This window comes from Stegodyphus dumicola, chromosome 2, assembly GCF_044657685.1.
Source record: "Stegodyphus dumicola isolate Sdum_Otavi_A_Nest chromosome 2, ASM4465768v1".
NCBI classification, from domain to species: Eukaryota; Metazoa; Arthropoda; class Arachnida; order Araneae; family Eresidae; genus Stegodyphus; species Stegodyphus dumicola.
In genome coordinates this window covers 163709813-163726221 of record NC_140769.1, presented here as the reverse complement: position 1 = coordinate 163726221, position 16409 = coordinate 163709813, and the positions used below count along the sequence as shown (strand labels likewise).

The following is a 16409-nucleotide window of genomic DNA, read 5'->3' as shown; positions in this document are numbered from 1 at the left end:
AATTTCAATAAAATTTCATGGCCATTATTTTAAATCATTTAGTATCTCTCATTTGCCTCTGCTACATTTTGATATTAAAGTTTGCTCATTATTGATGCAAAAATACATATATTGCTACACAATATGAAATAAAATTGTAATATGAGCAGCTTTGTGGTTAATTCTTTATTTAGTCTTTCTTAGAAATTTAAAGTTAAATCGAAAAGAAATTTCAATAAAAGATTTACCCTGCTCATCAAAAACTCTTAACACTATCTGAAAACAACGGAGAAACGATATGTAACTCCATGGTGTTCTTCGTAAATTGTGCACACATCTACCATGGGACTGTACTGTTCACAAGTAATAAGAAATGTATGAGTATGGGCACTGCAACAAATTGTCTTCAGTGTAATCAATGCATTTTGTAGTATGAATCTTGCATAAATCTTTCTAGTTATGTAGTAATATGTTGGTGAGAATTATTTTAACATTATCTGTATTGTAAACGTTTTATGTTGCAGCTAATCTGAAGTAATGAAATCATTATAAATATTTTCTTAAACTGGAATTAAAATAAGCATTTAAAATTTTAAATGTGTGTTAGGTTATGTTAGGAAATTTGAGTATGGCAAAGCATACAAGGGCCATCTGCCTAAGGGAATGGATATCTTCGTGGAAGACTTCTTTGCCCTTAGGCCGGAGAAACAGGCTTGTATCCACGTTACAAGTGAGGAAAGTCTTGAAAATCCTCATGCAGCCAGCCCATTTGCTTGAATCAAACCCAGGTCAAACTACTAGTGTTCAACAACTGCCAACTGAGCTGTTGATGGGCATTTAAATTATGCATATATATAATAGATAAAATGTGCATGAACATACCGAATTTGTTTTCACTCATTTTTTGTGATTTAGTATTTGCATTAATCATCTAATGGTTATGTCCATCTGTTATATCATTAAAAAGAGATGAGTGGTTTAAATGGTCAAATTCCATTAATTTTTTATAAATTTAAATTACAAAAGAAACTAACTCAGATAGACATATTCGATATATTTTATGCTAAAGTGTTGCATCATAATTTCTAAAATGTTATGATATCTATCAGTATTAAGGATTTGCATATATTTTCAGCGAGCCTCACAAAAGTTTTAAATTTAAGTATGAAATTTAAACATGAGTTCTAACTGTGCAGTTTTCATACTATGCATTATATATTGCAAGAAGTTTTCTTATTATATTTGATGGTGGATTTATATACATAGATAGATATTTACATTATTTATAAGTAATAAATAATTTTACTGTCCTCTCTATTTATTTCCAGTTATCAAAAGCACACTATATTCACAATTCAGTTCAGTTTTTAATAATGTAAATCATAATTATACAGCTCTCAGATGTAACTGAATCATTATGAGAATTTTATAAGGTTAAAAAATTTCTTTTAAAATTCATATTTTTAATACAAGGGGTCATTCCATGAAAAACTGGAAAAAAAATTTTTTTTGAAGAATCTCTTACAAGAACGGAATACAGCACTTTTTTATTTTTTATCGTAATTCCCCTCAAGTTCTATATACTAACACAAGCGCTGGACAAGCTTCTCAATTCCACATGCAAAGTATTCTTGGTTGACATGTTTGTAACCAGTTAGGTGCTGCACTTTCTTGCCATCAGCGAAACTTGAGCCATTAAGAGCTTTTTTTTTAGTGGGTTAAAATGTGATAATCTGAAGGTGTCCAATCCGGGAAATATGGAAATTGGGGCAAGCAAAAAAAAAAACTTAGAATCTTTGATGGTATCTAATGTGACTCTAACGGTGTCGGGCCTCATGTTGTCATGCAGTAACTGAACACCACTGGACACCAGTCCATGCCGCTTCCTTAAAATTGCTGGTTTTTAAGTTTTCACACATAAGGTTTGTGTGTATTTCATTGCATTGTTTACGTTTTGACTTCTCGGCATGTAGTGTTCTCAAGAATTGTATCCGTTATGGTTCCAAAACAAAGTCAACATGACCTTACCAGCACTTCTTTCAGTTCACAACTTCTTCTGTTTTGGGGATGAAAAATGTCACTACTCCATTGAAGCCCACTTTCATTCAGGTTCATAAAAATGCACCCAACTTTAATCCCCCATTACAATACGGTGAAGAAATGCTTCTACTTCAGGCTCGTACTGTCGCAAAAGCTCCCTCAGCCTTTCTTTCATTTCTGACATCAAATGTTTTGTAACCCACATCATTACACACTTTCTTGAACATCAATACGTAATGAACAGTATAATGGGCTGCTCTAAAGTTCATCTTTGTTGCAATATTACTCACCATACTACACCTTTTTTCCATATCAACTCATCAACTATTGTAATGTTATTCTCTGTGACTGCATGGACAGAGCGTCCCGAGTGTGGCAAATCTTCAACACTTGTTACAACCTTCTTGAATTTATCTGCCCACTCGTACACTTGTATTTGACTCAAGCAATTTTTACCATATTGCACTGTCATCCGATGGTGATTTCAATGAGTTTCAACCCTTCAGCTAACAGAAATCTAATGACACTCCACTGCTCCACATTGGTGCAAACCTGCAGGGATGCTGCCATCTTGTTTTACTGATTCCCAGCATCCTGTTCAACAGGCAGACATACCAGGCCCATCTGATAATATCTAGGACACCACTAAAAACTAACAAAGAAGCACAAACTTTATCGAAGTTTAGTATTTTATACACGTTTTTATTTATTGAATGGACGATTATTTAAAAAAGATAAAATAAATTTTAATATAACAAAGTGTATTCTCCAAGATTGCTTCTGCCTAATTTGAAAAATAATTTTCTAATAATCTAAACAAACTGAATCAACTTCTGAAAGTTATTATGTCTAAAATTGCCAGATAGAAATATGTTGAAATGTCAAAAGCGAAAGTAACCAACATTTGATTTTTTACTTTGAGATGATTTATGAATAGATTCATGCAGATCTTTGAACAAAACTTAAGTGCACTGCCCATGCTGTGATTGTATAAAAAAATCGAAGCAAAATGTTTCTGCTTCTGGAGAGAACACATAGGTAACATAAATTTTCATAGCTATATTACGTAATTACAAAAATAATCTATTAGATCATTTTGTATGTCAAACACATGTATTATGTTCTATATGTACTGGGTACAGAATATGGATTATTTTTGTAATGCTGATGCTGGATGTGGGAACCTGTAGAGTTGTCATAATAATTTAAATGCTTTTGTCTTTGTAGAGGGTAGTATTTTTTGTTTTTAATTTGAGATTTTGTATTCTAATTATTCCGAATAAATATAATTTTGTAAATTAGAGAGTAAATTGTATAATTTAAATTAAGTAGTTGAATATTTTTGGTAATATATAATTTTGAGAAATATATAAAAATATATTCTTAAAATTATATATTAGGCAATATTTATTGAGTTCATTAAAATATAGGACAATTTCTAGACTTCAAAAGTTTTACTAAATCCTTGTAGATGGATGTTTGAAAGATGAATGATAGTGTGTGTGTGAGATTTTGCTAATATGACTGACTGTTTGGAAATGAAGTTTAAGTGCTTTTTTTTTTAACAAGCAAATTTTGGTTTACATGTGCACAGTTAATGTTGTGTCTGTATGTGATGTGTGTAGGTTATATTCAATTTTAATTAAAATATTTTTTAACTGGGGAGTCCATTATTTGAATGTTCTGTATAAATAAAAGTGTAGAAACTTTTCATATTGCATCAAGCTGTTTTATGAGAAATGAGTTGTCAGCAATAGAGTATATTAATACATCTATGTGTAATCTATAATGCTGTTGGTTATTGAAACCTCGTATATAAATCCTGAAGCTATTGAAGGCTATTGGTTCAAGATTTCTTAAGGTTTCTTTTGATGTTTGTATCACTGCCAGAAGAATAACATGGTGCTGTTTGATTTCATATTTGTTAAATTAATTGAATGATTTGCTTACTATCATGATTATATCTATAGATTCCCCTTAATACCCGTATAGTTATGTGCAGCAGGACCTCATTTATCGAAACTGATTATAGCTTAAATTAGCAATGTTTTTTGCAATGTAATTCAAGAATTAAAATTGAATATACAGAAAATCTGTAATATATGGACAGTGTCTGTTGCTACATTTGAAACTATCAATATTTCAGTTACAAAGTCTTGTGTTCTGAAAATTTATTTTAATCTCTTTTCTTTTCAAGTGACCTAGTAATTTAATAATGAAAATATAAAAATTTGAAAAGTAGTAATAGCTCTTAAAAACAATAAAAATATCAGGAAGAGTTAGTAACTGAAACAGAAACTAAAGTATGTGGATTCCATCTTTGAAACTAGTTTATACATTTTATTAAGGAAATCAAATATATTTTCATAATTCATCAAATAATATTCATTATCCTTCATTTCAACTATAGCTCTGGGGCTTCTGAATCGATTAATTGAGGTTCTACTGTACATTTTAAATCAGAAATGCACAATATACCTTTTTGCTCAAATTCCTATCATTGGTGGCATTTCACCGCCTTTCTGGTTTGGTCACAGATCCTGGGATTGTTCCATGACTTTTACGGTAATGTATGTAGCATTTTTAGAAAAATGGTATGTACAGATTGTTTATAATTTTATGTTTTGTTTGCTTAATGTGTTATGCATTGAGTTTGTTCCTGCATTTTCCTATTATCCAAGAAGCAAAGAAGAAAGCAGACATATTTGTTCTTGTTAGGGTCTTTGAGATGCGTTGGCCCATTTCTTCTCTAACACTCTCTGTGGGAAGATGCCTTTAATTCAGTAACTGGGTTGATGTCAGGTGATCTATGTACAACGAGCTCCTTTGGTAAGACCTAAATGTTAAATGTGTGTTGTTTGCTGTTCACAGTGGTTCTCAAAGCCATCCAAACACATTTGTCACTCATCATACTTCCTTTTAAACATTTAATTTCCCCCCCTTTTTCTGTACTGACATGCTTTGCATGAATGAATAAAAGAAAACAAAGCTAACTGTAACTGTCATTGTTAGAGTATCTTTGTCAAATGTGAACTTGTCTGTGCTGTATTTATGAGTACAAATTGTGAGAGTTTGAGCGAGTGAGATGCTATATTAATATATTCTAAGCTTTAAATTATTTCTTCGTGTATGGCAATTGAATGCATGCATATATCAGTTTTTAAAAACCCTTTGCTGATTGTTTTTCAAAGAAAACATTTTAGATTAATTTTAAAATCATTTGAAGATTAATATTTAAAAAGCATTTTGCAGATTTTAAAATAATTTATAGACCTTTTTGAAAAAAGATTTAGAACAATTTTTAGAAAACATTTATACTTGGTGGTAATAATTTGAGAACTACTGTTCCCAAAATCAGTTATCTCTATGCCTTTTCTGCTAACAACTGCATATGTATTTATTTGTATTTTTTCTTATTTTATTTTTTGGCAGCCATAGCAACTCAATCAGTCCTCACATGGAAATGAAACATTCACCAATAAATATTGCCAACCCACCTCTGCAACTTCAATCACATGCATGTGTAATGCCTACCATTACAAGTCCAATGTCCACTTATACTGCAATGCCTAATGGTATTTCAGGTGCTCCAGTAATAGATGAAACCACATCAGATGTGCCAATTTCTGAAGGCTTAATGAGAAGCCCTTTTATCAAAATTGAAGACTCTTGTGACAGCGGTATATATACAATGGACTCTGTAATGAATAATAGAGTATCGTCAATGATGAATGAAAGTACATCTCCATTAATGAATGAAAATACATCTTCCATAATGAGCGAAGCAGCTTCATCAATGATGAATAGTGGTGCATCCTCTTTGATGAATGGTGGTGCATCCTCAGTGATGAACGGCATAACATCTTCAGTGATGAATGGTACATCTGCAATGATGAATGAAGCTCCATCTTCAATGATGAGTGAAACTGCATCTTCGATGATGAATGAAGCTGCATCTTCAATGATTAAAGAAGCCACATCTTCAATGATAAAAGAAGCTACAACTTCAATGATGAATGAAGTTGCATCTACCTTGATGAATGGAGCCTCCTCTTCATTGATAAATGAAAAGCCATCAACAATAACAAATGACAGAATGGTTTCGGCTATGAATGAAGGGCCATCCACTAGCAGTGGGAACAAGTTCTTGCCTAATACTTTTGCTGTGTATGTATTTTACTTTTATTACAATTTTTGTAAATCTCAGAAAGGGAGAGAACTCGCTGCTTATATGTATATATATGTTTATAATATTTATAGAATAACCGAAAAACCAAAAAAATAAAGTTAGATTATCTACAAACATGCTTTTATCATTCATTCATGTTTATGCACCATTGCAAATTCAAAAAGTTGAGAAAAATGTTATTTATTTCATTAAAATTTGTCAAAAAATACTTTAGTTAGGTTTTTGTTATAAGTCTTACGAACACACTGCTATTTCACCACTTCGTTGGGAAGATTATATATTATGCAAAACTAAATGGCATTGATTAAAGCTTGCTTGAGGAAGAACTAGCATGTAAAATTTAGTCTAATTATATGAAATTTTGATAAAATTCAGGTTTGGGTGTGTTTCTAACTTTGAAAGTAAACTGTTACTTAATTAACACTAACACATATGAAATATTATAGCTGCATTGTGATGAAGTTTTACAAAACATCAAGATTTTAGATTTGAGGTATTGGTATTTAAACTTATTATTATTTTCACTGGAACATTTAATCTAAATAATATTTACATTAGTATTCTATGACAGTTTTACTTCCTTGTAAATTTTACAGCAAGCATTTGTATTAACACAAGAAACAAAAAATTGAAAAATGCTTAATAGTGTAGAATAAAACACAAATCAAGGTCTGGCCATTTTATTTCATCATTTGAATAACTAGTGAGCATGAGCTAATCATACTGTTGTTGAATGTTGCTTTATAAAAATGCTTAATGTAAAAATTTCTTATTAGAAAAAAGGACTTTAATTGTATATACATGCATACGAGAACTGTTGTTGTCTTTTGTCTAGATGACAAAATCATTTCTCCTTCAGCTTCATAGTTTATGTCAGGTTTCTTATAAGTATTTTTACACGTTTTAAAATTTGCAACAAAAATCTTACACCTTTGTATATATTATTCATGTATAAGTCATTAGAAATTTAACTCATTTAACAAGCTTTTAATCAATAGAAATGAGTAGTTTTGTTCACAAAATAAAGATTACTTCAACATTGTATTTATAATATGCTTGTAAATAAAATGTTTGTAACTTTACTAATAAGTATGAAAATGCATTCTAAATACATTGCAGTGGTAATTTAAGAAAACATAAAGTATTTTTTAAATTTAACTCAGTATTTTATAAGCAAATCCTTTCATATATGTCTGTAAAATGTGTAAAGTATATTTTAAAAGTTTCATTAACTTTTTGTATTAATATTTTTCAACAATTCATTCGTATCTTCACAGTTTTTTAGTTAAGTATGCTGTCTGTATTTTTTAATTTTTGGAAGATTCCTTCCCCCCTTCTAAAATCCACTGTAACAATTTGAGAATTAAAGAGTATGCAAATGCATTCTAAATACATTGCAGTGGTAATTTAAGGAAACATAAAGTATTTTTTAAATTTAACTCAGTATTTTATAAGCAAATCCTTTCATATATGTCTGTAAAATGTGTAAAGTATATTTAAAAAGTTTCATTAACTTTTTGTATTAATATTTTTCAACAATTCATTCGTACCTTCACAGTTTTTTAGTTAAGTATGCTGTCTGTATTTTTTAATTTTTGGAAGATTCCCTCCCTCCTTCTAAAATCCACTGTAACAATTTGAGAATTGAAAAGAAAAGTATGTATGAAATATTTCTAAAATTTATTTTGAGAGGAAAGGCAGTAAACAAAAGATAATCTCACTTATGTCCATATAGTTTATATTTTATTATACATATATAATTTATTCATTTATTATATGTATGCATATTCTGCATTGAAGGTACTTATTAATTATTTATATTTTTGTTTATTTTGATGCAGTAATTATTTAAATATTTTTGATAATTTTTTTGATTTCAATAATTTAAATCTTCACTGCTCATGAACTATTAATTTCATTTAAATATAATGTCATGAAAGTGTATCAGTATATATCTGTTTTTTAGAAATACTAAGAATGCAGGATCAGATATGAATTGGTTATTGAATCAAGAAACCTATGGTAGTGATCCTAGTATTGAAAGTTGGCTTGGGGTAAGCTTATATTTAAAAATACTTATCTTATATTCATCACTTTTTAATAATTGAACAAATAATACATTTAAATAATGCAGTAAAAAGTCACATTACATTGCCATATATTGAGAGTGCTTATGTTGGTTTGATAGAAAAGTCATGATGCATTTTTCCTGTAGTTTTCAAAGGTAATTTATTTATTTGATGAACACATAGTATTAGTCAATGATATATTGCCCCCCCTTTTTTTTTGTTAACCTATGCCATATTTCAGTGAGTGTTGTCATAACATCTTCAGTGAGTGTTGTCATAACATCTTCAGTGAGTGTTGTCATAACATGTCATTTCAGTGAGTGTTGTTTGTAGAAGAAGCGATCATTATAAGCGAGAAACTGAACGAGGTGCTGATTTTCAGCATCATCTGAATTGGTCATTATACTGCACAAAGAGCAGAAAAAATATAAATTTAATATGCAAGGTCATGTAAGTATGGTGATTGTGGCAACACATCACATCTAAGCTTCTATAATTTTTTATAGGTGATCAAACTTGTGTGTGGTTCACATTATCATAATAGAACATGCCCTTTCCTGATTAACAAGCTTTAAAATTTTCTGGATGATGGATTCATTCAAACTGTCTAGTTGCTGACAGTATACATTGAGACTATCTACTTGCTAATAGTATACATTCAAATGATTGTGACAGAACCTCAAACACATGGTAGCTTATATATCCCAGCTTCTTCTGATGGTAGTAAATGCTAAAATGGATGTACAATGTTACTGCAATCTCTTATGTCATGTAATGTAGACTTGACTTAATCAATGCCTCTATTTTATTATTATAACTTTGGTTGGCCTCTCTGAGTGATGAGCACCATTGAGTTCAAATTCATCTGCATGGAATTTCAGGAACCATCAATGGCGCCTCTTGTAATGCATTGTCATTGTAAATTTGGCACAGCGTTTTTTTAAGCTTCACATCTCTGAACAGAAGTAATACAATTAAATATGGCAAATGTGCTGAATTTGGTCTTCTATTTTTAGCTTGCAAAATCTCCGAAAATCGACCAACTTTCTCAAATGTTTAAACAATGAAGCTAGATATACTTGCTGTCAAATGACATAGCAATAATTTAATTTAGATTCAAGAAATGCATCATGACTTTTCTAACAACTCACTTAATAACAATTGTGAGCATTATATATATAGAGAGATATATATATAAGATATAAAATATGAAAGAAAATTATTAACAGATTACTAAATTAATTTGGCAATAGCTCTTTTAATTCCTGTCCTTAATTTAGCAATGTCTCCATCAAAGAATCTGCACTGCGTCATTATTTCATCTGTTGTGATTGCTGTCTAATCATCATTCAAAACTGAAACAAAAGAGCTGAGTTTATAAGTATCCCTGCTGCTCATTATGCAGTCTAACTTTTCTCCCGTGCTCTCGCTTTGCAAGCATGTAATTAATCACTTTACTGCTTTCATTTGTTGTTTAAAGCTGAAAATTTGGTGAGGTGAAGTATTTGCAAAGCTGAGATTACATTACATTATTATAAAATATTTTTAATTGCATTTTATACTACTTAAAAGACATCACTGCATTTTACATTTTGATTCTGTAGATTCAAAGATGTTGCGAGATTATGCAGCATAATTTACAAATGATTATAATTCTAAATTAATATTGATTAATTATGATATTAAAGTAGTACGGATATTTGATATATCATATATTTCTGAATCTAAGCTGATCCATGTATTAGCTGAGAGTGCACTTTTTCTTCAAAAATTTACTCAAAATTCAAAACCTATGTATAAGCTGAAATGAAAAAAAAAAATTCTTCTAATATTCAAACCTGTTGCTATGAGGGTGAAAATGTTGCCAAGTTGGTAAAACAGCTAGAATAGTTTCCAATCAAATTACTATATTGTAAAATGCCAGATGCCAATGATTATAGTTTTAACTATGGTAACCCTGTCTAAAGCTAGCACATTTATTCCATTCATTCCTTCTCTCTTATGTGTAATGTGTGGTAGTTTTATTTTCTGTGCCAATTTATGTTTTGTCTGAAAGACGAGCAAGGAAAAAATTCTTTTACAGAAAATTTCAGTCTACAGATAATCATATTTGCTGAAAATTAAAATGAGTTTGGCTGCTCAGTATTTCTCCATAAATGAAAAACAAGTTCTAGAATGAAGAGTTTAGAGTAAATTTTTCAAATTCAGATCTTTCATTTTGGCGACGTTGCAACAAACCAGCATCCCAAACAAATTGAAAACTAAAATACTTTCATAAAATGAATTTTTTCATCAAAAGTATAAGCTAAAGAAATAAGAAAATGCGATACTTGGCGATTTATCGCTTCTGCTCGGCTAATGCAAAAGTACTTACGCTTTTGCGAGATTTGCGGATCCATATATAAACTGACTTCTATAATTAAGCTGGCAAACGATCCAATAATTCCCAGCTTATGCGTAGAAATAAACGCCACTTAATGTGTAGCAGAGCTTAAAATAGAACTTAAGTAATAAGGTTTCAGTTCTCGTATGAAAAAAAAGTGTGCTGCATTCCTTTTTATGACCTTATTGACATTTTATTTGATAAATGGAAGAGTAATGTGAAAAGTTGAAGTACCAATAAATTGTAGTTGTTACCTGCACATTCCTGTGGTTTATATTCATCTCCATCCTCATTTTTCATTCAACTCTTTTTCTAAATGTATGTATACTTAACTATTTATAAAAATTTTGAATTGAAACATAAAATAGATTAAAATAAGGATACAAAATGGTAGTGTATTAACTAACAAATATGCACGGTAGTTATTCAAATTTTTCTTTGCAGCAAATATTCAAATCTGACAATCTTGTTGCTGGATGCAGCTTACCTCAGGTATGAATTTATTTTTAGCGTGTATATTAAAAGTTTATTTAATGTATACTAAAAGAATTACTGTATTTCTGTAAATATTAAAATGTGAATTTTATATACTTCTTAACCTAGAAATACATTTTGAAATTCTGTTCTTTCCCTTTCTTAAAACAATTGTAGACTGCTGTAATGATATGTATCGAGGATTATGCTATTGAGTTGAAATACTCATGCACACAAACAAAGGAAAAAATTGTTTTCAGATTACTTTTGCAGGACTTATGATACCAATATATATTATTATTGTAGAAGCTTTCTTTGTAATATACATTTTTTTATAATTTTTAATTGTGTTTCAAATTTATTTTTATTAAGCAAAAAATAATCTAAAATAGTAATATTTTTTAAAAGGTTTTTTATAGTAATATGAAAAATTTTTTATAATATAAAATTAAAAGTACTTTTATAATTATTGCAGGAATTCATCCTAATTCTGCATATATATATCTTTTGATTTTCTTTTTAGGAGCATGTTGAACGTGTTTAAAGATATTAACCAACATGCAAATGCAATGCAATTATCTCCGAACAAGATCTTGTTATGAAGAATCTAAATTAATCACCTTGATGGACACTCCTTTGACTGAGGAACAGTTCTTTAATCACTTGTACATATATATATATATATATATATATATGGTGTAAAACTTAAATGTGATCGAATAACATTTTGTATACCCTAAATTTTCTTTTTTGTCTTAAAATATAATTATTATGCAGAGACTGCATAAAGTACAAAAGCAATTGAAATAAATTAGAGTACTCAGCTGTCGTTTTTTTTAATTTCAAAGCGGCACTTTTGCTTGTATAATAAATCATATTAATATAGTTCACATCTCTCAAATGTAAACACAAAATTATTTTTTGAAAATGCATCATGTAAAAAAAAAGAATTCTTACAATTTGTTATATGTACTGAGTGTCACTTTGGTGATTAAACAATAAACATAATTTCATTGTTCAGCAAACATCATATCATGTACAAGGGTCTTATGCATGAATATGCATTTGTCAGTTTCATCTGTATCAGATGGTTATATATTTTTGCTCATATAACTAGTTGTCATACAACTATTTTATTAATGAGTAATAAAATACAACTATAAACCTTTCAAAGGTTAAATGTTATATATATATGTATATATATACATACATATATATAAAATGATACCCTTAAGTCATTGTTTTTTGAACTTGTCACAGAGTGCTTTTCATCCATTCATATCATTTCAGATATTTAACGTAATCATAAGTTTTATGTACTAATGTACTGATAACTTTTTGTATGATTGCATATACTGTTGTAACATAAGGAAACAAGTGAGTAATTTATGCATAAAAATAACTTTATATACTTTTCAGAATATTTTAAATATATAGCAAAGTTAAAATATTTTGTTTTCATAAATGTTCTACAGGTGTTATGGTTTTGTGCATAAATAAGTGAGGGTATCTGTATGATTCCTACGGTTGATATTGATTTTTATAATTTTTCATTTTTAAGATGAAGCCTTCAGTTTTTAAAAACAGTAAAGTTTATTTTTTCAATATATAATTACACTTAAGTTTAAAAAACTTTGAAGTATTATTGAAGGAGTAAAATAGAACCAGCAAAATGCTTATATGAAATGAAGATCAAAATAGTCTTGTTAATTAATAACATCAATCTCAATTGCAGAAACATTTGCTAAGTACATTTTACTAATTTTATACAAGTACCACCAACATATTGTGCCTTGTATGTTTAATATTTTAGATCACAACTAAAACCAGGATAATTTTGATAATTAAAAAACAGTTTTGGTAATTGAAAAATATATGTGTAAAAATATTACATTTTTGAATTCTTTTTTCGCTCAGAATTTATTTCATGATCTGTTTAAATTTTAAAATTTTTAATGCTGAATTAAAATAATTGAACTACATGATGCATTAGCATAATCTTTTTTTTAAAGCTAGAAAAATTGATTTTATGTAATTTGATAAAAGTTTTACCCAAAAAAAAAAAAAAAAAAAATTGTAATGCACAGAAAAAACTTTTTAGGCGATATCCTGATTTCTTTGAATGGTTGTGTGAATTTGGATTTAAAGCAGGGTGTGTTAATGTGATATATAACCTATCAAGTGCATGAATTTGGGTTTATAATAAATTTTAATAGCTTTAATTTACCTCGCTTTCTATATATAAGCCTCAATGTACCTCTCTTTCTATATATATCTTTATTTGAGCTTCACGTATTCTTGTAAAAGTAAACGAAAATAAATCCTACATCTTTTAAAATCAGGATTAAAACCTGAATGCTTTTGAATATGCACAAGCGTATGCTAAAAATAGATATACTAAAATTATCTTTCCGTTGAACTTAAGCCAGATTATCTTTATACATAGATTAAAAAAAAAATATGACAAAGCTGAGAGGTTTCATGTTAATTGTTGTTTTTTCTAGAAAATACATCATGTAATGTCAACTGTTATCATCCATTCATTTGTAATATTAAATAAATCCCAGTCAGTGAAATAATTTCATTTATTAACTTTACATTGTGTTAACTAACAGTGTGGTTTTAGATGTCCATACGCTGAATATTCTTTACTGCAATTTATACATTAATTTATACATTAACTTTTTGTGCTTTGAAATAAAAATTCAGATATTTTTTTCACTTTATTCTGTGTAACAAAATTTAGTCAAACCTTCATTTAATAATGGGGGAGTTAAATGTGAGAATATCTATTGTTATACAGTGCAGTATTAATTAATACCCATATACTACTAACAATTAAGATTTGCAGGTTAGCGTAATCTTTGCACTCTGACTTCTTCTGTATGAAAAGACTTCTAAATGATATTTAAGAAAAAGTAGTAATACCAATATTCTGAGAGAGAACACAATTTCAATTATTATTTAAACATTATTAGAAGTAAAATTAGGATTGTAGATGCTCATCATATACTTTAATGTTCATATGTAAATATGAATCATTGCAATAAAATTATAATGCTCATAGTAATTGTATGCATGTAAAATAATTCACTATATACATGCTGGATTAGCAATGAAAGGAATTCAATTGATATATAGGTAGTATTATGTAGATATTTTAAATATAAGTTTACTACCAAAATCAAAAAATACATTAGGGTAAAATATTAAGTATCTCTGTTGTTAAGTGCTGTTTTAGATAAATTTTGAGAGAAATAGTTTTTGTTGTTCAAGACGCTATGCTTTTATATTTGCTGAAATACAAATGCATGGTATAAAATAGGAAAACAATTCTTGATTACAATATTTAAAAAACTGTTTTAAATTTGTAGTGCATTTTAAAATATGAAATTACTTTCAGTTAAAGATATAAATGTCAAAATATGTTCCTAATATTAAATATGTAAATGTATAAGATTTAAAAATTTTCAAATGTGTATTTTTATATGGGATGTAAATGCAAATAAAATATCATTCTTAGACCTTTCTGACAAAATATGTACTTTACAAAAGTCTTACATAAGCGCTTAATTTGATTGATGAATTCTAGTTAAATTTTTAATTTAATTAATTTATTACATTGGAATGACCCTAGGCCCATGAGCTTTTCATATTATTATTTTTTTAAATGATTTCCCATTTAACAAACAAAAATTTGCCAACTGTTAATCAAATTATTATACATTCATATTTATTATATTTTCCTTCTTAGAACTTTGTTTGGAAAGGTTAGAATTCAACATTGAATCATTCTTGTACCTAATTGTACATGACGAGGAATAAAATGTCTTCTAATGTCTCTGCGACAGCATATAATATTGTTAAAAATATTTTTTTTGTATCTATAAATCTGAATTTACATGCACACACATACATGCACATATATGTTCACATATATACACACATATATGTGTGTATAATACACAGTTTTCTAGATTACTTTTAATATACTTAGTATTATTAAACAAATACCAATGTAGTGTTTTATTATGTGTGTTGTATAGAGTAGAAATAAATGGTTTGGTTTTTGTGAATGCTTTAGGATGGTGTTTTATAATGAATAAAAAATCACATCATGAAATGTATCATTTCATAGAAAATGTGCCATGTTTCATTTGTTTACGTATTGTAGCTATGTATATTCTTTTTGAACTCTTCTATGCAGTGCTATTAAGCAATCGAAAAAATGATCTCCTGTATCAGGAGAGTTTGTTCATTTTTTAACATTGCTGTATAATTATTCAAAAGGTCTATGTAATAAAATGCCTTAATCTTATATATATGCAAGTTTTAATAATTTACCATTTCAATAAAAATTATTTCAATAATTAGTTTTTAATTATTTCATCAATTACAAATCTTTTTATTTCTTTAAGCTTTTATTTAATGCTCTTTGTAAAAAATAACATAATGAAAAGTTACACCGTTTGATCTTTAGCTAACAAATGAGATTGATTATGATATTTAACAGTTGTTTTATGAGAAGAAAGAAAAGAATGTAAAACAAAACAAAAAAAAAAAAATTTCTCCAATGCAACACTGATTTTTTATTGCTTGGTAAAATGATTTGCATCACACCTTTTTAAGTCTACACAGTATACTATGTGATCACAAATTCATTAGCAATTTGTGACATAGAATTTATAATGCAGAGCTACTACAAATGATTCATGTGATTTCAAAATATTGTATTTTTGGAGATAGTGCATATGCATTAATAACTGTATACAAAAAGAACCAGAAACTTGTTTTCTTCACATATTACAGATATTCAGTGTGTGCCTCTTTTGCCAAAACACACATAGTCAGTGAAATTCAATCCATATCTTGTATGGCATTCCAATGTCAATGGTCATTACAGCAATGTTGATGCATTACCTGGCATGTATAGTCTGTTCGCCAGGATGATTGGTCACACCAACATCATGTGGTGTCGAAAAACCCCAGCATCTTAATTTTAGGATAAATAGTTCATGCTTTATCATCTGTCTGCAAGATTGGATTCATCCGTTTGCAAGATTGGATGGGTTCTGTTCTCTCCCTGCAGTGAAATAAACTTCCCTTTCTGCATGCAAGATCATGTCTTCCCTTGTCATGGACATACTATACCAGTGTTAGTGGCAATGCTGATACATAAACATAATCTTAATATATCTTGAAATAATAAGTCACTCAGCATTAGTTCTTGAGACTTGGGAGAGGTATGTGGTTAAAGTTAGTCATTCTAACTGGA

The 16409-nt window shown here is 28.7% G+C and overlaps 1 protein-coding gene across 4 annotated transcripts in view; it reads left to right on the top strand.

Moving 5' to 3' along the window:
- LOC118186115 (uncharacterized) overlaps positions 1-15504 on the top strand; it is a 193772-nt gene extending 178268 nt beyond the window's left edge. For all 4 annotated transcript variants that reach the window (XM_035356139.2, XM_035356140.2, XM_035356141.2 and 1 more), the window contains exons 7-10: positions 5452-6186; positions 8175-8262; positions 11105-11152; positions 11658-15504. In XM_035356139.2, coding sequence (XP_035212030.2) covers positions 5452-6186; positions 8175-8262; positions 11105-11152; positions 11658-11678 — 892 coding nt within the window. In that variant the 3' untranslated portion in view covers positions 11679-15504. The remainder of the gene's footprint in view (positions 1-5451; positions 6187-8174; positions 8263-11104; positions 11153-11657) is intronic.
- Positions 15505-16409: the final 905 nt, after the last annotated feature.